Source organism: Fonsecaea multimorphosa (assembly GCF_000836435.1).
Source record: "Fonsecaea multimorphosa CBS 102226 unplaced genomic scaffold supercont1.12, whole genome shotgun sequence".
NCBI lineage: Eukaryota > Fungi > Ascomycota > Eurotiomycetes > Chaetothyriales > Herpotrichiellaceae > Fonsecaea > Fonsecaea multimorphosa.
The window spans coordinates 822652-842521 of NW_015971646.1; the positions used below are offsets into that span (position 1 = coordinate 822652).

Consider the following 19870-nt stretch of genomic DNA (forward strand, 5'->3'; position numbering starts at 1 on the left):
GCCCTGTGTCCCTCTCGTTACACTTCTCCTCTTCACCTCAGTATCATAATCTCAACAATAATCAATCCCATCGGGACTGGTTTCATTTCCCTTTTGTTTGGGTTTCATATTTTGGGGGAATAGGCGCCTGGTGTGGCCTTTCCACTACAAGTGTCAGAGAAGACGGTTCAAGGAAATTACACCCAGTGCTTTCCGCTCAGAGCTTTCCTTTTGATACAAGGCATCTGCCCCATACATCGCCCCAACGTCAAGTCAACCCTCCATCCTACTGAACATCGTTTTCCCATCTCCCTCTCACACTTGCTACTGCTCATCAGCCATGGCTGGCGTGCTCGACGGATTGATCTCATCCCGGCGGATTCGACCGTCCAGGTCGCGATCAGAGTCGGCTAAGCAACTCCACGCTCGATGGGGCGATGTTGCAATCACGGCTCCCAACGGCGGATGGACCCAGCATTATCTCGACGACGACCTTAACACTGTCACCTATCAAGCCCACGGTAGCCCGGACTCGCAGAAAACCCTCGTCAACAATTCCCCGGACCTGAGTTTCAAGGACGAGATCGAAAAGGTGGTCGCCATAGAAGCCATCAGAGGCCAGACCCCGCCAATCATCCAGAAGGATAAAAGTGCAATCACCATCACCATCCCTTTACCATGGAGCCGGAAGTCACACCGCAGATCATCCTCGGCGAGCAGTCAACAACAGCAACAACTCCAACTCCAACAACTCCAAGCCCAGGCGGCCCAAGTGGTAGACAAGGTGGTAACAGCCGAATCACGACCAGTTCGCCCCAGTGTTATCAGCAACATTGACGAAATCATTGTCGCCGAGTCCAGGCCAGCCACCGCCGACCCATTCCGAGCAGACTCGCCCATCATCCACACTCAGTCACCGGTCTATGACGATGTCAGCACCTTCTTCACGAGGGCTGTCTTCCCGGAAAAACATCCAGGCCCTACTCGGCTGCCTCAGATCCAGACCTCTGTGCCGCCCAACAAGAGCCAACCCGCTTCGGCCCTCTCGATTCTGAGTCCCGTGGCAGAGAAGTACAACGGGCTCTCGGAGAGCAACAATGCCACTCCCATGGACAACACCCCGATCGCCCAACATATCGTTTCTGCCATTCCTGTTGGTCGTGATGGGCAGGTTGACATGGCCAGCTTGGCCGGCCGGTTGGAGACCCACGCCCGCCGCACAACACCTCCAACTCTACCATCAGACAATGCTCTTGACACCGCGTTCGAGAGACCAGATTCCCGCAGTACTGCCAGGATCCCTTCCCGACCGTCCTCTCGAGGGCCAGGCATTGGTGAGGTGGCCTACATGCGAGCGTCGTCCCGAGGAGCCCCCGAGAACACTGGTGGGCGTCGGTCTGCTTCGCGAGAACCTGTTGCTAGACGGGCTGGTTCGGTGGAACCGCACCGACAGAGGGCTCCGTCGAGAGAAGCCCTAAGAAGACGCGCAGACTCCCCCGTGCGAAGCACGACTAGCCACTCTTTCTCCCGTCGAAATGCGTCTTGTGAACCAGTTGGGCAACGCTCTGACTCTCCTCCATTGGTAAGCCGTCGAGCTCTGTCCCGCGAACCGGCTGTCCGGCGCGCGGAGTCTCCAGAACCCAAAACCCGCCGAGCTCTGTCTCGTGGACTGGGTGTTTATGGGTCTGCCGTCGCCGCCGCCTCACCAGATGAGAGCACTGCTCGTATCTTCTCCGATGATAGACCGGTGCGTCCTCGCGCAGAGTCTCCCGGCCCCAGCACTCGACGAGCACACTCCCGGGACGCCTCTTCCCGCCGCAACCGAGAGGTCTCTCCACCAGGCTACAGCCGTCGAGCGCTGTCTCGCGAGCCATACACCCGTCGTCGAATCTCGGCGGAATTTTCTCAGCGGGCCGTCTCCGTCGACCCCATCGTGCGCCGCACCAGCCCTAGAGCCGACTTTGTCGTCCCATCACGCCACGCCAGTCCTCGAAACGACGATGGCAGCATCTTCACCCGCCATGCCAGCCCCAGAGAAGACATGATTCCGTCGCGCCGCGGCACGCCGGTCGTCGGATTGGCGGATAGAGATAGAGACCGGGACAGCACTCCGGACTCGTCGATCTTCCAGGACTTGCTGACGCCAGACGAAGCGACCGACATTGAGACCGAGACGGAGGAGATGTACTTTGAATCACGCAAGGGGTGGAACGGCGCCGCCGTGGCGCCGGGCATCTCCAGCCGCGGGTTCTACGGCGACGTGGTCCAGGACTACAAGCTGATTGCTCGGGACGTCGAGGCCGAGATGGCGGGGTCCGAGGTCAACCTGATCAAGAAGGATAACCAAAAGGAATCCTACAAGCCCAAGGGCGAGCTTGTCAGGGAAGATGTGTACCAAGGGCCGGTGCTGGTGCCGCCGCAGGAGGAACTATGGGGATGATGGAACACGATCTGTCACCACCGCTCCTCGTGATGATATTGTGCTGTGGGACCAATCCTAATCTAAAGGATGTGAAAGAACAAAACCAGTCAAGAAACCTGTCCAACTCCGCGAATTGCCTTGCGGGCTACTTTCATTCATACACATCAAGCTACGAGGCCAGTAGGACTGTGGACTTACTCTACGGCGGCGGCTCAAAGCAAAACCGCAAAGGCTTTGCTTTACCGTGGGCTGTAGAAGTTCGAAATAACTTCCAAGACTGCAAGACTTTGAAGGACGGCGGGAAGGGAAGGGAAGGGAAGGGCGAGGAGAAATTGAAAGGCCAGAATGGATGCTCGAACGCCTTCCTTGCTCCATTACTTTCTGCGGTTTCCAACGACGTAAAGATGGATGGATGAGGGGTGGATAGCGGGCGGATGGGCTCAAAAAGGACTGACGAGCATACTACCCTCACTCACTCTCTCACTATCGTTACCAACAGACATCAACCAACAAACATACCACTCGAGATCGCACTCACACTCACAACTACAATAACGAGAACAAATCACAAATCAATCCCAGATTGACTCCCTTTTTTCATCCAACTTTCTATCAATCCTTGTTACCTAGCCGGTTTCCATCCTATAAACTCCACGACGTGAAATGAATCTTCTTGTATCTATCTGGGTATCTACTTCTTGTTTCTGGGTGCATATATAGGAAGGGAATCTATGCGTGTCTCTCTCCGTCTCTCACTCTCACTCTTCCCCCGCCCGTTTCCTCTTCCCCCCCGAACGATCCATCTGGGTAGAAGAACTTCCTTGTCCACCGGCATCCCTGGGTTTCACTTCCCATCTCGACCTCGGTCCACCCGTCTCGTTTACGAATCCTGGTCCGCCACCGGCACTGAAGCCGAAGCCGTAGCTGTAGCTGTAGGTGTAGTTGTGATTGTGATTGTTGTCGTCGTGATCGCAATTTCTCGATTCTTCGTCACCGTCTTGTCCTTCATCTTCCTCTTCCTCCTCTACATCTCCATCCTCATCATTTTGATCCTCCCCCTCCTCCTCCTCTTCTTCCTCCCGGCATCTCCAAAGCCCCATGCCCAAATACCCCCTCTCAACCGCGCCCATGACCCGTCCCTCCCTCCTCCGAATCACCCTTTTTCTCTTCCGAACCCTGTCCTCAAACTCGCGTCTCTCCACACTCTCCCTCCCAAAGCAATACACTCTGGCCCGTCGCACCACCCTCCCGCCGACACGCTTGATGGCCCGCCACCAAGCCCTCCGAACAGAGCGAGCGGATACCGCCGCCGCCGCCGCCGCCGCAGCAGAAGGAGTAGGCGTCGTCGTCCAGAGATCCGGCTCCGGCTCCAGCGGCGGTCGAGGTCGAGGTCGAGAGCCCTGGTCCTGCGGGATCGCGAAATACGCCTCAGGTGTGATAAATTCGCACTCGTCCCGCCAGCGCGAGTACGTGCGTGGGTACCAGTAGTGGCAGCAGTGAGGGTTCGTGTAGTGCGCGCAGCAGTGGTACAGGTATGTCTCGCACCGCCAGTCCGAATCGGCTGGGTCGGTGAGGGACCGATAGTGGCAGGGGATGTTGTCGCGGTTGATGCGGGACCAGAGTTGTGAGAGCATTCTGGAAATGGATTTGGGTTGTAGAGCTGATGGGGAGATATAAATAGGTACTTTGCTAGGGTGTGTGTGTCTGTGAAAAGGTAAAGGGTAAGATTTGTTGATAATAAAATATAGCGTTTGAGGGTGACAGGTGAGATGGTTGAATGGTCTTGTAAGAAAGAGCGCTTTTCTTGTGTTGTGTTGGGATGGGAAGTATCTCTTGATATTCATGGGGCTTGCCGGGCAATATATAGATATCTAGATAGACCTGCTATAAGCACCTGCAGGACGGCACAAGTGAGACTGACTGGAAGAGTGTTTTGCATTTCCCATTGAGACTCCTGAGCCATGCCAGGGGATTCCGAGGTCCTTCTTTGACAATCCCAGACATACAGCCATTATTTCAGAGACAGAGACATCAATGTGTAAACCTCTGTTAGCCAACAAAGACTTTCCTTGCCTTGTCCAGTTTTGACTGTTGAGACACGGCGCGGCCAGAACATAGCTTCTAGGCGGGAAGTTCTGTTCAAAGTTTCGAACCGCCCGTGATACAAGTCCATCCCGTCCGTGTTTAAACAATGGAAACAATTGCCTCTGGAAAGAACAGGGCGGTGTGGGCAATGCTGTCGGTATTCGATACAAATGCTCACGCAAGCAACCACTTATGCCCGCTCCAAAGCCCCTATTGTACAATGTGCTCGCCGCTTCTCTGTTAGACACCTAGACACCAAGCCTTGATATCAAGCATGAGAAAGGAGAAACTCCGGCCCAGGCTCGTCATCCTCGCTTTCCGAAGTCATCGTCCGGTCTGGAGGCTTTGGTCGAACAACGTTCGTCATCGGCATCGGTGTTGAGTTCGGGACAACATGATCAATCCCTCCACCAAGAGCATCGTCCATAGCAGAAGAGGACGGAGGAGCACGAGGCTGTGACCTAGATTTCCCGGAAGCGCCTAGACGATCAAGTTCAAGGCTTCGGTGATTAGGATCATCCTCTCCCTTTTGCTTCCCTTTGTCGAGCGCATTGCCGAATTGGCGTAATGTGTCTTCTAGACTCTGATTGCTGCTTTCGCCTGGGCTCCGTGATCTGCTGGTCTGAAGAAGCAAGTTACCCCTGAGCAGATCGGGGGGATAATCTTGACTTTGTGGATCTTTGTCGTGTGCAGACGGACTTCCATTGACGTAGTCACCATTGGTTGTCGTGGATGATGTGTTGGCGGTCCGCTGGAGCAGATCCCGCGCCTGCTGGAAAGCCGCGAGCTCGGCACCAATCGCGCATGTGAGGAGATTCCAGCTCTTGGATTCGGCCACGTCGAGATCCCCCTCGAGAGATGAAATCAACGCGGACAGTTTTGTCACCATCAAGTGGATGGACGTATCATGAGCAGTTGCTGCTGCAACACCGTCGCCATCTGTTCCGTTCGCGGAGGGTGATTGGAGGTGCGACTGAGATAGCTCTCGCGTCTGCGCCTTCAAGTCCCTCTCAAACTCACCAATCCGCCTTACAACATCGCGCCAAAGTCGTGCACCCTCTTCCAGTGCGTTCCTCTCACTCTCCGCGCTCGCCTTTCTCTGCGCCAGCATCTCCACTTCGCTCGTCCACTGCTCCTGTGCCATCTGCAGCGTCCGCCTCTCCGGCTTCAAGGCGTACATGCTGCCCGGATCTTGTTCCGAAGTCAGACTCTGCTGGATCGGTGGTCTGCGCAGAAAAGATTTGACCTGGTTCTCGCTCAGAGCCAGCGATTCCCTGTACGAGCTCAACTCGGAATCTCTCGAGCTCTCGGTCTCGCGGAGCTGGGTGACCAGGATTCTGTGCTTGGATCTGAGTTCCAGCAACGCTGTCTCCAAGTGTTGGATCTCCAGCTCCACCGCTTGGATTTCAGAGCGCAAGCCGACCGGGCCTGCTTCCGTTTTAATCCTTTGTATTTCATCCTCGAGGAGTTTTCTTCGATTTCCCAGATCAGAAGCCTGTTTCAGGCCGTTATCTCTGGCCACAACTTCTCGGTCGATGAGGGACAATTCCCACTCCCTGAGAGCGGCAAATTCCTTCATGGACTTTTCTAGGCCGCGCCGCGCGCCTTTGAGTGTAATCTTTTTGGGCTTGGGTTGGCGGATGGGTATTGTTCGTGGACCTGTTCCTGCCCCTGTCTTTGTAGACGTCGAGAGAATAGATGGAGTGGGCGTGGGGCTTCCTACGGACGACGAGTCCTCCGCCTCCGCCTCCGCCTCCGCGCTCGCAATGCTGCTAGCACTGAGCCCTTCTGACTGCGCATCGAGGAGGTTTTGGAATGTCCGCTCGAGGGATTTGGCGGCTCTCTCGACTGGGAGGAAGGGATCATTGTGGCGCACCAAGGACGAGCTTAGTTTCTGAGATCCTTGGGAGGTCGGAGAGATCGGTTCATTCTGTCTCCGATCAGGCGATGACGATGGAGTTACTGCATCCTGCAGGCGAATGCGAGGGCGAGGCACGTCAGATCGAGACGACGAGACCGAGAGGTCATCTTCGTACTGAGGAAGCGAGCTTGGACTTCGTGGTGGGTGCGGGAAGATGCGTTCAATGAAGGACTTCCTCATGGTTTGACAAGGGAGGGATCCGCAGTCGCTGTAGACGTTGTGAGCTGGGGGGAGAATGTTGGTGTCGCTTCACAAACGTCGCACATAACGGAGGGAAAGAAGCTTTCGACATTCAGGCAGACAGACAGAATGGTCTTGTGTTTGCACCACGGCAGCGTGACACGATCATGTGTGCAAGAAGGACACCGCAAATGCCAGAACGAAGTCATCCGTCGCGACAAATTTGCCGAAGTTGACCCATGCGGCAGTGTGAATGTTGTCAATATGATTCATGGCAGCGACAACGAGGGCTGCTGCCTATCTACGGCCAGTTCCTTGTAAGGCAGCCAGGGACAGTTCGTGTTCCAAAGTTGAACCCCGCCTATTCAGCTGCGTAGCCAACGTTCATCAAGATGTAAATTTAATAAAGCGAGCCTGGACATGTGCTCGACGAGGATCCTACAAAACCTCGTTTATAGGGGTCCTGGATCCAGCCTTGCCATCTCCATCAGCCACTCCTTTCTCGCTCTAGCATACCACGAGGACTTGCTCGTATCCAGTTTTCCAAGGTTGAGTACGTCGGGGAGATCGTGGGCCGGCTGATACTCACATGCTCAGCGTGTCTCATACAATGCTCAGTGTGTTGCAAGACCAATGCTTTCTATCCTGCCCATTTCGTCTGCAAGCATGGTTCTTGAGAGATCCTGGACGGCGATTGCCTCTATTCCACCATTTCGGTCGTCTGCCTTTTGTGGGGTGGAAACGGTCACAGGGTCGCTCATGATACGTAGTTCTGTCAGACCTGATATCGATATCCTCCGGCTGTACTGCTGAACGGGAGCCGGCTTGATGAGTGGATCATTGAAGTGAGCTCGAATAAGGCGACTCATGGAGCAGACCAGATCCAAGGCCGTGTCACTTCGAAGCATAGAGGAGTAATTCTCTGAAGCAGCACTCGACAATTTGAACGCCTCAAATGCAGTTTCGGATAGGAGAATCTCAAGGCTTTGCAGGGATTTCTGGAAGAGCTCGTGTCGACATTCCGCGTATGTAGGACGCAACGGGCGTGTTTCCTAGGTCTTGTCCGGTGAACGGGAAATTTTTCCGCTCTGAAGGCCGTATAGCACAAAAGTGTTGTGAAATTTACATCAGCAGACGCCAGGCACCCAAAATGAGTGCTGCTGTACCCGTGCAAACGCCCCTGTCATGCTGGTCAGGATCACTTTCCGACACTCTTGGAGCGGAGTCTGATACTTACATGAGCCATTGGAGGGTTGAGAACTTGACCGCTTCGACTCGTTCGCGGAGACTAGCCACCTCTTGTTCAATCCGGGCTTCCGTCTCCTTGATGCGCATTTCCTGTCCGTTCGCTTCTTCTCGTATCCTGCCCTTTTCGAGGTTCAGGTCGAGGCGAACACTGGCCTGCGTCCGACTGATCTCATCCCGTAATCTCGAGTTCAACTTAGCCAGATCACTGGTCAGACGATCGTGGCTGGATCGTGTTAGTTGTGCTTCGGTGCTGTCCGCATTGGACAATTCGCTCCGCAATTTGGCAAAATCGACTTTTTGCGTATATGTGCTTCTCTCTGCGTCTTCCTTTAAGACCATAGTTCGGGTCAGGTTCTGGATCGACTCTTCTATTACATCGTTTAGGACGCGCATCATAGCCACAGCCTGCTCTTCTGTGAACCCTTCATCTTTCAGTCTTTGCACGAATCTCAGCGTGTCAAAGTGGTGAGCTTTGTGTTGCACAGGGGTTGTTGAGAACGCTCGACGGGCCGGTTTGAATGCGGCAGCGTAGACTCCATTGTGCCGGATGGGAGCTGCGTCTGGGGGAAGTGGTTGAACGTAGGTCCGGGGTCTCTTCCGTGAAGGGGAAGAAGGATTTCTCACGGTCAAGCTCTTAGCAGCACTGTGATGTATTGCCCTAGGCCTCGACACAGACTTGAAGGAAGGGGCCTTCAGGGTTTGAGTTACGCAAGGTCGCTTTGGGACGGACTGGGGCGCTGCCTGGATGAGGGCGGCGGAGGTCCAGGTCAGGCGCAAGAATCGAGGTAGTTCGGTCACAGGCTTGGAGCCTGCCATGGACGGCATGGGGATTTGCAGTATCCAGACTATGAGACGCCGGGGTCAGGATAGCAAGCTAGACTAGTAAGAAAAGTCGCCCTTTGGTAAAGAATAGGAAGATGTTGTTGACATACGCCATGTGCAAGACGGAAACAAGGCATCGCAACTGACAGGATTTTGTATGGCAACTGAGGGAGGGAGCCTGGCGCTGGCAATGTTGAATGTTCAGCCAATCACATGGTGCCTGATTCGGGGGAATTCGCTTGACGGCAACCACACACGACATGAGTACTTCAGCAGTATTTGGGACGCAACCCTACCTTTTCTGACGGCTACTTAGGTACGGAACAATGTAACATCCTCTTTAGAAGCATATCAACCATCGACCTATACTAAACCCCGTTGAACGCTGATGAGGCTCCCCTTGCGAACGGAGCTTGGCCTGGTAACCCAGAATCGAGTAAACGAGCAACTACAATTGTTCACAACTCCGCAAGCCGAGAAATTCATGAATGCACTTGACATCGAGATGCTATATCTCCCCGTAAAGACCCAATTGGATCTTCAGCACACCATGAAGGACCTCCGTTTTCTCCCACTATCCGTCAATTGCGGACCACTAGCCGGACTAATCTGCTGGTCTGGAACTAGTCAACTTCAGTGGTGTCGACATATACGATGGTCGGGTCGGGAAATGAAACGCCGCTCGCGGATGAAATTTCTGAAATCGTAGCCGCAAGATCAACGACGTGTCTTTGTTGCCTTGTGCTGTGAGGAGGGATGGCTGAAGACCATAATTTGGTGCCATGTTGCCAACTGATCTGTGACCAGTCCACGTCTCCCCCGTCAGTGTTGATATACCTGGTAGTATGACATGGGAACCTGGACTCCTCAGTGACTCGATCCGGACCGCTGGGTGCATTCTCAGATACAGTCGCCCAACAAATCCAGACCACAAGTGAGCCAAAATTCCGTAGGGAGCATGATCTAGCAAGTTCAATCCGTTGCCTTCCGTCTGCCTTCCCCGCGGCGAACAATAGACCAAGCCTGTTTTCTCCACGTACACAATCTCTCACATTCCGGCTGGTTCAGGGTCGTACTCCAAGCTGAAAGTCGTCAAATGTCGATGAGAAAGGCATTCCCGGTCAACAACAAAAAAGCGCCATCGAAAATAGAGCAAACCGTGATCATCACAGCTCCCTCTGGCTCGCCTTTACCACATCTGGATCGGCAACTTTCTCACCCAAATCAACAATCTTGCCATTCGCTGTTGACGATTTCGAGCTCTTCCACCCTAGTGCCGCCAGCCTCTCCGCCAGAATGGGATGACTGTAATGATAGCTCGCATACATCCAGTCGGCATCCATAGTACTCAAATTCTGCACTTGCAGCTTGATCAGACTCCTTGCAAGCTCCTTCTCATACCCAAGCCTAGTTGCGAATGCGTCTGCTTCGAATTCGAATTTTCGGGAGAGCACGTTCATCAGGAGCTTCACCACGGCGTCCATTGGAGCAAGGGCATCCGAGAACAGGATGAAGCCGATAATGATGGGATGCGTATCGTGAAAACCAAAAGATGAGTAAAGCGAGTGGTTGTCGATGAAGATGCTGAATAGTGCGAAGATATAGAACATGTGGAACTAGACACTAGTCAGCTTAGAGAGCTTGGTAAAGAATTGACAACCATACCTGGGCGATTGCGAACAGTTTTGTGGTATGCGCCAGACTCCAATGGCCGAGCTCATGACCCAATACCGCCACCACTTCTTGAGGTTCACTCTTTTCGATCAAAGTATCGTAGATGACTATGTGTTTCTTCCACGGGAGCCCGAAGAAGTACGCATTGCTATGGGCACTCCGTTTGCTTCCATCGATGACGTATAGCGACTTCAGTGGGAACTTGAGCCTTTGTGCCAATGCCTCCACTCCAGATTTCAGTTCTCCAGGTTCAAGAGGAGAGAGCTTGTTGAACAGAGGGAGGATGAAGATCGGATAAATGGTGATGGCGAAGAGTTGTACGACAATCCCAAAGAGCCAGAGATAGTAGAAGAATCTTGTGCCCGTCACCTGGATGATCTTGAGAAAGGCACTAAGTAACGGCGTGCCCAATGCCACCATCAACGCCTGGCCCTTGAGCATATCCGTGATCCACAGCTTAAGAGTTTGTTTGTTAAATCCAAATTTCTCTTCCAAAACGAAGGTGCTGTAGTACGAGGTTGGAAGTGCCAAGATCTGGGAGATGAGACTGAAGGTGAAGAAGAAGAGCACCGAGTGGGAAATCTCGCCGGAGAATCGACTTGGGAAGTAACGGGCTAGCCAGAGCCCTGTCAACGACCAGAGCTTAGGTAAGACATCGTATTGAATGAAGAGGACGTTTTGGATCTGGGAGTAGAGGCCGGAGACGAAGCCGAACTTGGCCTTTGCACGACCGTATGCCTAGCGACAACAGTCAGCGAGCCGTGCGTGGAGGGGAGATGATCAAAGGGGAATGCGCATGTACTTGACTCTGGTCGAAAACATCCTGGGAGATTTCGTCTTCCAGTGTCTTCGGCGGCTTCTTCTTCTGCAGCACCTTATACTGCCTTAACGAGAGGAGACCTTCGAGCACATATTGACCCAAGGAAAATCCCAGGATCAATTTCTTCCACGGGAAGCCTGGACGGTCAAGGAACACCGCAAGGCGCTGTAGATAACACAACGGTTAGTGAGGGGAACAGAAGAGGTGGTGGAGGGAAAGGGGTATTGGGAGAACGAACACGAGGGAAGTCGCCCAGGGTTTGGAGGAGAGAAGCCATGATCCTCCCACGGTCTAGTCACGCGTAATGAGACACGAATGCATGAAATGCGATTCGAGTATATGAATGCGAGTTGGCATGCAGGCCGCAGGAACATGTGTCTTCACAGAGCCCTTCGTTGGCTGCCGCTAAATCGGGAAAGTGCGGCGAGCCTTCGACGCAAATCACGGCCTTCGATGAGGCTGCGGCCAGCTGCGGCCAGCTGTGTGCAGAAACTACAGAGTTGCTCTTTGTCTGAACCAACTCAATCTCAACGGCCAAAACCTCCTCCGCGCTGTACTTGCAACCCCTTGTCCTGCCCATTATGTGCCGAATCTGTGGCCGCGTGGTCAAATGCATCTTTGACAGTATGCCCTCGAGGGTGAAGATTCACCGTGTGCCGAGTCGAAGGTAAGCTCAACATGACTCTACTAGTATTATCTTCTCTGGCCAAGCACTGACTGTGACCCATCTAGAGCATTTACTACGATCAGACGGCTACCGGCACGGCCAACTTCAAGTTTCTCCAGAACCACACACACTCCAGACTCAACATCCTTGATCACCCGTGCATTCAGCAATCTTTCACTTCGCACACCCAGTGTTTCGACTCCGAGATCAACTACATCGTCCTTATTAGCACCGTCGTCGTTTTCGTCACCGCTACAGTCGCAGATGTCGAGAGTTTTATACCGATCTTTCTCCACGACACCCACCCTCCTCGGCTATCGAAGGAGAATGGACACGTATAATCCCTCAAGACGTGTTCAAAAACGTCGGCACGGCTATCTCGCGCGGTTGAAATCCAAGGGTGGGCAGGAGGTTCTTAAGCGGCGGAAGCTGAAGAGGAGGAGCGATCTGAGTTGGTGAGATTCTCATTATGTGACTCTAGAATTCGAAAAAGGAAGAAGCAAGCGAAATCTGGGGGATTGTTGAAAAGAGACGAGAGGGGATGGAAGCGGGATGAGAGACATGCTCCAATTATGATTGTTCATGGGCATTGCCAGCTTGCATCGGATGGTGTTCCGCTCATGAGTCGGCCGATCAACATGTAAATAAGGCAGGGATGAAAGACCGTGCAAGGAGAGCTCCACGAAGATCCTACAAATTATCAACTATGCATTTGGGTCATTGGGGGGCAAGCTCTTTAGGCTATGGCCATCTATCCACAGTCTATTTTATATCAACTCTCGATATTCAGGCTTCAGCCCCCTTCTCGGGCGCCTTACTTCCACCCTTCATATGCATGAAACTGCTCGCCTCAAACTTGGGCTCGTCTTCAACCTCGACCAATTTGCTCGCCTCAGTCTGCATTGGCGACAATCCCCACCGCTCAAACATGTCCTTGTCCTGATCCCACCCGTTACAGTCCGTCGTCAACATCTTCTCGCCGGTGAAAATCGCGTTCGCACCTGCCATGAAACACAGCATCTGCTCACTCTCGGGCATACTGACCCTTCCTGCTGCAATACGGATGATGGTTCGCGGCATGACCAGACGGGCGGTGGCGATACACCGGACCATGTCTTCCAACTTGACTGGTTCTTGGCCGAACATGGGCGTGCCTTTGATGGGGACGAGTTTGTTCACAGGGAAAGATTCCGGGTGTTCTGGCAGAGTGGCAAGGGTGTAGATCAATCCAACGTGGTCGGTTGCAGGTGTCTCTCCGAGACCGAGGATGCCACCACTGCAGACGTGGATGCCGGCTTCCCGCACGTTCTCTAGTGTTTGTAACCGTTCGTCGTAGGATCGTGTGGTGATGACGTTAGGGTAGTGTTCTCGCGAGGTGTCCAGGTTATGGTTGTATGCTGTTAAGCCAGCCTCCTTCAATTCTCGAGCTTGTTGCTTGTCAAGCATGCCCAGGGTTACGCAGGCTTCCATACCCAATGCTCGGACACCTTTGACCATTTCCACGATATTCTTCAGTCCCCGCGTTCGACCACGCATATCACGCCAGGCAGCACCCATACAGAACCTGTTCGAGCCATTCGCTTTGGCAACTTTTGCGGCCTCAATGACGGAATCCACCGTGGAAAGTTTGGTAGCTTGGAGGTTTGTCTTGTAGCGGGATGACTGAGCGCAGTATGAGCAGTCTTCTGTGCACCCGCCGGTCTTTATGTTCATGAGGGTACATAATTGGACGGCCGAGGGTTTGTGAAATCGACGGTGTACAGTGCCCTACCAATGTTCTTAGCAGGGGAATTCTGGTCAGCGGTTGAGACTAGTGTACGTACTGCGGCAAAAGCCAATTCCATCAGAGGAGTCTGGTGGATCTGAGAGATCTCTTCCTTGGTCCAATTATTGCGCGGACCTGTGGCATTGACAGCTTGCTCGAATACCGACTGCCCTTGAGGTTGTGGTGGGGGAGGAGTTTGATTGAGACTGGCAGCGACTCGAGGGACATCATGCACAATGCTGTAGAAGCGGACCGAGGCTACGTTCCTCGTAGCTTTGCGAGCCACGCATCGACTCATTGTTGCCAGCTCCATGCTGGCGGTAGATGAAGTCGTAAAATGTGTTGTAGGGTTTCTGTCGGGGTGTTGAGGAGGGTCAATAGCACTCGCCGAAGTTGGAGCGATTGAGAAAGGATTGATTGGTGGGGGAGGGGGCCTCGTCGGTGCAATTCGAGGTGAGTTCGGCTCGGCGTTCAACAAACCCCCTGAGCGACCCACTTCAGCCTCGCCCAATCCCGTACTCCGTGATGAGTATGGGAGTATGGAGTATGGATGATGGATCACAAAACCAAGTGCTGCAGAAGCCCAGGAGAAGCCCAAGACTTGAGTCCCTTATTTACAAGATGGCTGACAAGACAGATGTCTCGAAACTCATTCAGTGGCATTCGCCTTCTGGCCTCCAAAACCACCACTGACGAAAACCACGAGCACAGCTGCGTATGCGGCGCAGGCTCCGAATATCTCCGACCTTCTAGCGTTAGTGACGAGACTGACGCACAATGCAAAGGCAGTTGTGTAGCCGGCGATGAGTCCCAACTTGATCTTTTCCTGTTCAACATAGTACAGGTTGTAGATTGCCCCAAACAGGAAAGTGGCAGCAAGTAACACGTTGATAAGGCCCACCACAAGAGCAATGCGCTTGGTAGAGACGTAGACAAGCCGGGAATTGCCGTCAGGATATCGTTCCAGGAACAGAAGTAGGCAGAACTTCCGCAGGAAACTTGTCAGTCGATCTTCCTCCAGTGGACGTGCCAGTGCACTGATGGCGTGCCGGTCATCATAAAGTGACGAGCTGCTGCCCCCCAGCGTAGGGAATCCTTCATTATCCCTGTTCATCCAGAAATGGTCAACAGCTCTAAAGGCCTGCTTGGATGGAATGCGGAGTGCCAGCATGTTGGCGTCTAGCAAGGCAGCCTCCTCTATTCAGGTTAGTCTAGGCTCGAGTTGGGCAATGTCCAGTCCGGTTCCTACTTACTGTACTCTTTAATTTTGCTTCTGATCTTCAAGACCAATACCATCCTTTCGGCAGCTTTGCTCTCTTGAACGCTTGCTGCTCTTTCAAATGCTTCCCAGTTACGAGCAATGTTTCGGGTGTCGGTTCCAGCGTCGAAGAAGTCTTCGCGGTCAAAGTCATCCAGCTGACGTTGAAGTGCGGCAAGCTCGCTTTGTAAGTAGAGAAGATTCCTGGTCGACATGCGGTCGAAACGATTGCACAATATCATGCTGTGATCTTGACAGCTTGTCATGGCTGCAGCAAATGATGCGAAGCCCACAGCATGGGTTCTGCTGCCACCGTTTTCGCAGTCTTGAGCCATCTCGTCGTGTTATTATCTGCAAAGTACTTAGCAAATGGGAGTAAGGCTGCATTTTGGGCATCGACATATGTTGCCAAAGGCAATCCCTTTGATTCGTCCAGACTTAGTCTCCAGTTGAGTCGGTGAAGAGTTGCCTTACACAGCCTCTTTCGCCGCCTCTCACTTCATATCTACATAGGCTGCATTTTGGTCTCCTGCCTTCTCTTGTAAGTTCTATTGCAAGCCTTTCGATGGAGTCAAACACTGCAGGAGCGGACAACGAGGGGCGGAAACGTAGCAATGTGGTGCGGCTGTACGAGCCCCCCTCCCCTGAAATTGCAGGTCATGACTGAAAGCATCTAGTTTAAGATACGATACACGAACGCTCTTGACCGGACGATGGATCTGGCCCTCCAAGGTCAATAGAGGGGACCGAAGCAAAGCATGCCCAAGACCAAATGAAGACGGCCTCATCACTCGGGCATTCATGCCTCTGCGTGTCTTTGCGGCAGCCCTCATCGCCTTGATGTTGGAGGCGCAGATGATAGTCCAATCATTGCTTTCCCCCAGAGCCTTCCCAGAAGCCGACACCATTCCATTGTTTGTCAAAGAACAACTGCTCCGCGCCTTAAAGGACACAGGCTCAGATATGAGCTCTATAGATCATGCAATGGCACTCGTGCTTGGTCTGGAGCTTTCCTACGAAAGAGATATGCAAGCGAACTTCCGTCTCCCCAATGGAAAAGTCATATCTTCAGTTGCCGTGACGTGGGCGAAATGTTCTGGTCACGACAACTACTCCCGTTTCAGCTTTGCGCACCGCTTTTTTGTCTTCGAGACACTCCCTTTTCCTATGATCTTGGGAAATGATCTACTCGACGATGCCGGTGAAATCCGGACAGATATGTTTAAGATCGTTTCACCAGAAGGGAAAGCCTTTTCCTTACCAGCCATCGTGGACACAGGTGCTACTGTCAACGTCATTTCCATGGAGGCGTTACAGTCGCTGGGTTTCGAGGCGGACCCCAAGTACGCGATGGTACTCACTATGGTAAATGGCCGGCGCATCTGGTCGAAGGGCAGAGTGAGACTGGACTTCCACCCTCCTCACTCGAAAGCCCGTCTGAGTGAGCAATTCGAAGTGATCGAGAATCTTGAAGTACCTGTCATTATTGGTCGACCCGTTGCTATGGAGATATCCATGTCTGGCAGACTCTCGCCTCAGCAGGTCGAAGATTCTAAGCCCTTTGTTATGTCTGTGGCCAAAGAAGGCGAAGGCGTTGCGCGCCCGTTCATGTGCATTGTCAACGGGGAGATGGTCAAGGCTGTTGCGGACACAGGCTCAAACAGGAACTTGATATCCATTTCAGCAGCCTCCAGACTCTGCGAAGCGAATTCGATGAGGAAATGTAACCTGGACATAACATTAGCTGACACATCGAAAGCCGCCATTAACGCCTACTTCAAAGTCGAAATTTCTCCATATTCTGCGCCGGAAGAGACGGTCATAAAGAGATTCTATGTTTTGGAAGGATTGATCGCTGATATCTTCCTTTCAAGGCAAACGCTGGAGGAGATCGGCGCCTTTACAAGGAATCGACAATCCTTCCTTGAACTACCAGGTGAATCTTTGCTTTACAACCTGAACGTGGCTGCATACCTGTCCAAACCAACCGCCAATCTCTTGCGCTTCCTCAAGACCGGTCTTCGTTCAAAGACCGAGACTGAGGCTGGATATCAAAAACCCACCTTACACACCCTTCCACCACCGTCGGCCACTGACAAAGGGTTTTATTTAGCACTTAAGATAGTCGCTGCGTACGAGACTCACCTCAGAGACAAAAGGGAGGCAGAAATCGCTCGCTTGAGTGGCGTACAGAGAACCATCGCCGAAGACGCCGAGAAGCGGAGGATCGAGCGGTACGAAGCCGATTTGAGAAGGAGATTAGACGAACGGAAGCAAGATACTAATACTCGTTGTTAGTGGACGAGAAGACAGTCCTGACATTAAGCCCCAATATAATATTGCAGCTTCCAGACACTGACGAATTCGTCCCGGAGTTCCTGGGACGATGTTCAATGTGCTTGGAATGTTCCCAATTCAGCTCTTTCACCCAAACGAGGTTGTCATGGATAGCTCAATTGCCTGCATAGGAGGGGTGCTTGCTGTGGTGAGGTGTGGAGATACTTTAGCTCACTCCGCGACTGTCAGAAGGCGCTGATAGAAGCTTTTCCGAGGTTATGGTGATATTCCACAATACCACTGTGCCATTGTGTCATCGTGGCTCAGAGGAGACATGAACTGTAGTCCATCTCATCAACTGCTGGCAGCAAACCTCTGAGCGTAGTTCGGTTTTCATTTGTCGACAGCTATGAAGCATGTGGACGCCTGAAAGTGTGTTTGAATAATAACCCTGCATCGTGGTTGCTCGAGCTGGTGACGCTTTGATCATGCTTATAGGCCCCTTCGAAGCGTTCTTTCTTCAACCAAATCAAAGGCAGCCGGACAAGGATCTCTTCTTCGGATGCGGCCCCCATGTTCCGCGCAAAGAGAGGAAGCGCTGGTTCGTGGAGGCTGATGAATCTGGATTCGCAGGCTTGACATTGAATCTCTCTTTCAAACTTCTCAAGAGTACATCACCTTTGCCTGCCATTGGCGGGATCCGTGTTTACATGTCTCGTTCTCCTGGCGGTGCCTTCCATGTCTCAAGGACAAGGGATCTGGAGTCGAATGAAATTCAGGACTCGAGGATGAGACTGCTTGAGTGCCTTCGACTTCCTGCGGCGGCTCGAATTATTGCCATGCACGTTCTGAGATCCTCAGAAGGAAGAAAGTAAGAACGGCCCTGCCTCCGAGGTCAACAGGCTCAGCCTCGTCACACATAAGCGCCAGCAGGCCTCAACCTGCCGAGAAGTCACAACGCAATGTCCAATCACGGAGGTCAAGGGTATCGACCTGCGAGATGTCGTACTGACGTCAGCGAACCCGTGCAGTGTGTTATCTTGCTACATAGGCAGCAGCTTGACAACAACAGCAGCGCTTGCGGAGATGCAAAAACTGAAAGAGATAGTGCCGCCCAGGGAGGTACCAATTTCCAAGTAATGTCGCGGCGGCATCTCCAGAACGCATCGAACCTTGTTTTGGGCCGCCAGCTCCATGCCAATGAACAAAGTAGACAGACCCAAACGTAAGAACATCCACGTGTAATGTCGAGTGGGCGGCTAAGAGTCCTGTAGTCGTACTCCTTGAGCAGAACGACCATTCAATTTGAGTCAAGGCACACCAAGAAGATGAGTCGAATGGAGTAGTCAGGGATTATAGAAGGATTTGCTCGGCATCCATGAGCATATTGGGGGGAAAGGAAAGGTCTAGACCATCAAGAACCAGGAGCCGAATTGGGCACTTGCCTGATGAGGGAAGGAAACGAAGAAGCCACAAGTCCTCAAGGATTTGATCGTGCGAGGGTGTCGTGTCCGGCACAGAGTTTCCGGCGTCAGACGTAGGAGCAATGGACGGACTTTTGCACAGTTCGAGCCTTAAGGTTCGCTGACGTAAAGGCATCGGGGTAGTTCGTTATATTCTTCACAACGTGGCTCAAAGAAGTATACCAATGACATACCTCGATAGGACTTCAGAGTCTCTTGATGATATCCACTTGTTGGTTTCTGCAAGTCATGGGCTCAGCTCTCCACACCTAAGGCGCTGCGCTCCACGCGAGCGTTTTCGAGGTAGGAGGCATATTGGCATTGCGATTGGTTCACTTCCAACGCCGCTCCTTCCGAGACCAGGGTAACGAACTCATGGTTCATCGATGCAGCCGAATGGGTGTTCGTGACAAGTGCTGAGGAAGCCCACCCTGCGTCGTACCATGGTGGAGGGGACACGAGTATGACATCTTCCTTCAGCCGGAACACGCAAATCAAGATGCTCATATGTTCGGTTCTTGGATTCCATCACAGATCTGCAGCGGCTCTTCCGCGAGACTGGAATCATTCTTCAGCCAGGCGACAAGCTGATAGGACGACATCGATATGACTATCTGAGACAATTGCGACTTGCTCCAATGCGCAATGATCAGATTGGAGCCATTGGGTTCCGAGAGAGTTGCGCGCGCTCAAGTATGAAGCCGACGTAGGAGAAGAGGATTGACAATTTGATCTGTCCAGTCAGTGAGTGGACATGCCATAGCGCCCAATCGAGGTCAATGACATGATCATCCTTGGAGGATGCCGCGCGCTCAAGGCTACAAAAGCTGACCAGTCAGCCCTCTGGCGTGCATTGAAGCTGGAACGAATCATAAACAAGACCGAAAGTGTAGAGCAGCCAGCGAGCCCAGCAACAGTCCCGAGCAACTGGGACGGCCAGGTGGTCAGCGGCTTGCCAGGGTGATAGATAAAATCGATGCTCCGTGCAAGAGCGTTGGAGAGGCCACTGAACAGCTCTTCTTCCATATTCACTTTCCTCGGTCGTCGAAGTCTCCATTGCCAGCCTGCGGGCGGCATCTCCAACCTCGCTCGGCAAGGCATCCTGCAGAAGCACCATCGTAAACACACTTCTTCACCGGAACACGGCAAGCCCCCAGGCCATCTGGACTTTCAGCTTGGCCCTATCAAGGCGCAGCTCAGCGAGCTGACCGCAACGCCGACCACTAGAGTCACAGGCACGAAAGCGCACACGGAGGAAACGAGATTCAGCATTCAGCTGGTCGGCTGCA

At 52.8% G+C, this 19870-nt stretch overlaps 8 protein-coding genes across 8 annotated transcripts; 2 read left to right on the top strand and 6 right to left on the bottom strand.

Annotated features, from left to right (window-relative positions):
• Window positions 1–319: 319 nt before the first annotated feature.
• Window positions 320–2419, top strand: Z520_06660 (uncharacterized protein; the record flags this gene model as incomplete). The annotated part of the gene is made up of 1 exon (XM_016777160.1): window positions 320–2419. The coding sequence occupies one exon, from the start codon at window positions 320–322 to the stop codon at window positions 2417–2419; it is 2100 nt and encodes a 699-aa protein (XP_016632005.1).
• Window positions 2420–3159: 740 nt separating this feature from the next.
• On the bottom strand, window positions 3160–4035 carry Z520_06661 (uncharacterized protein; the record flags this gene model as incomplete). The annotated part of the gene is made up of 1 exon (XM_016777161.1): window positions 3160–4035. The coding sequence occupies one exon, from the start codon at window positions 4033–4035 to the stop codon at window positions 3160–3162; it is 876 nt and encodes a 291-aa protein (XP_016632006.1).
• Window positions 4036–4754: 719 nt separating this feature from the next.
• Z520_06662 (uncharacterized protein) lies at window positions 4755–6587 on the bottom strand (the record flags this gene model as incomplete). The annotated part of the gene is made up of 1 exon (XM_016777162.1): window positions 4755–6587. One exon carries the CDS (start codon window positions 6585–6587, stop codon window positions 4755–4757), a length of 1833 nt encoding a protein of 610 aa, XP_016632007.1.
• A 1122-nt stretch (window positions 6588–7709) lies between these two features.
• Window positions 7710–8660, bottom strand: Z520_06663 (uncharacterized protein; the record flags this gene model as incomplete). The annotated part of the gene is made up of 2 exons (XM_016777163.1): window positions 7710–7767; window positions 7825–8660. The coding sequence occupies 2 exons, from the start codon at window positions 8658–8660 to the stop codon at window positions 7710–7712; spliced, it is 894 nt and encodes a 297-aa protein (XP_016632008.1).
• A 1163-nt stretch (window positions 8661–9823) lies between these two features.
• On the bottom strand, window positions 9824–11428 carry Z520_06664 (uncharacterized protein; the record flags this gene model as incomplete). Its single annotated transcript, XM_016777164.1, has 4 exons — window positions 9824–10273; window positions 10323–11069; window positions 11134–11316; window positions 11390–11428. 4 exons carry the CDS (start codon window positions 11426–11428, stop codon window positions 9824–9826), a joined length of 1419 nt encoding a protein of 472 aa, XP_016632009.1.
• Window positions 11429–12604: 1176 nt separating this feature from the next.
• On the bottom strand, window positions 12605–13896 carry Z520_06665 (uncharacterized protein; the record flags this gene model as incomplete). Its single annotated transcript, XM_016777165.1, has 2 exons — window positions 12605–13585; window positions 13642–13896. The coding sequence occupies 2 exons, from the start codon at window positions 13894–13896 to the stop codon at window positions 12605–12607; spliced, it is 1236 nt and encodes a 411-aa protein (XP_016632010.1).
• A 336-nt stretch (window positions 13897–14232) lies between these two features.
• On the bottom strand, window positions 14233–15176 carry Z520_06666 (uncharacterized protein; the record flags this gene model as incomplete). Its single annotated transcript, XM_016777166.1, has 2 exons — window positions 14233–14780; window positions 14837–15176. 2 exons carry the CDS (start codon window positions 15174–15176, stop codon window positions 14233–14235), a joined length of 888 nt encoding a protein of 295 aa, XP_016632011.1.
• A 466-nt stretch (window positions 15177–15642) lies between these two features.
• Window positions 15643–17139, top strand: Z520_06667 (uncharacterized protein; the record flags this gene model as incomplete). The annotated part of the gene is made up of 1 exon (XM_016777167.1): window positions 15643–17139. The coding sequence occupies one exon, from the start codon at window positions 15643–15645 to the stop codon at window positions 17137–17139; it is 1497 nt and encodes a 498-aa protein (XP_016632012.1).
• Between the last annotated feature and the right edge of the window lie 2731 nt (window positions 17140–19870).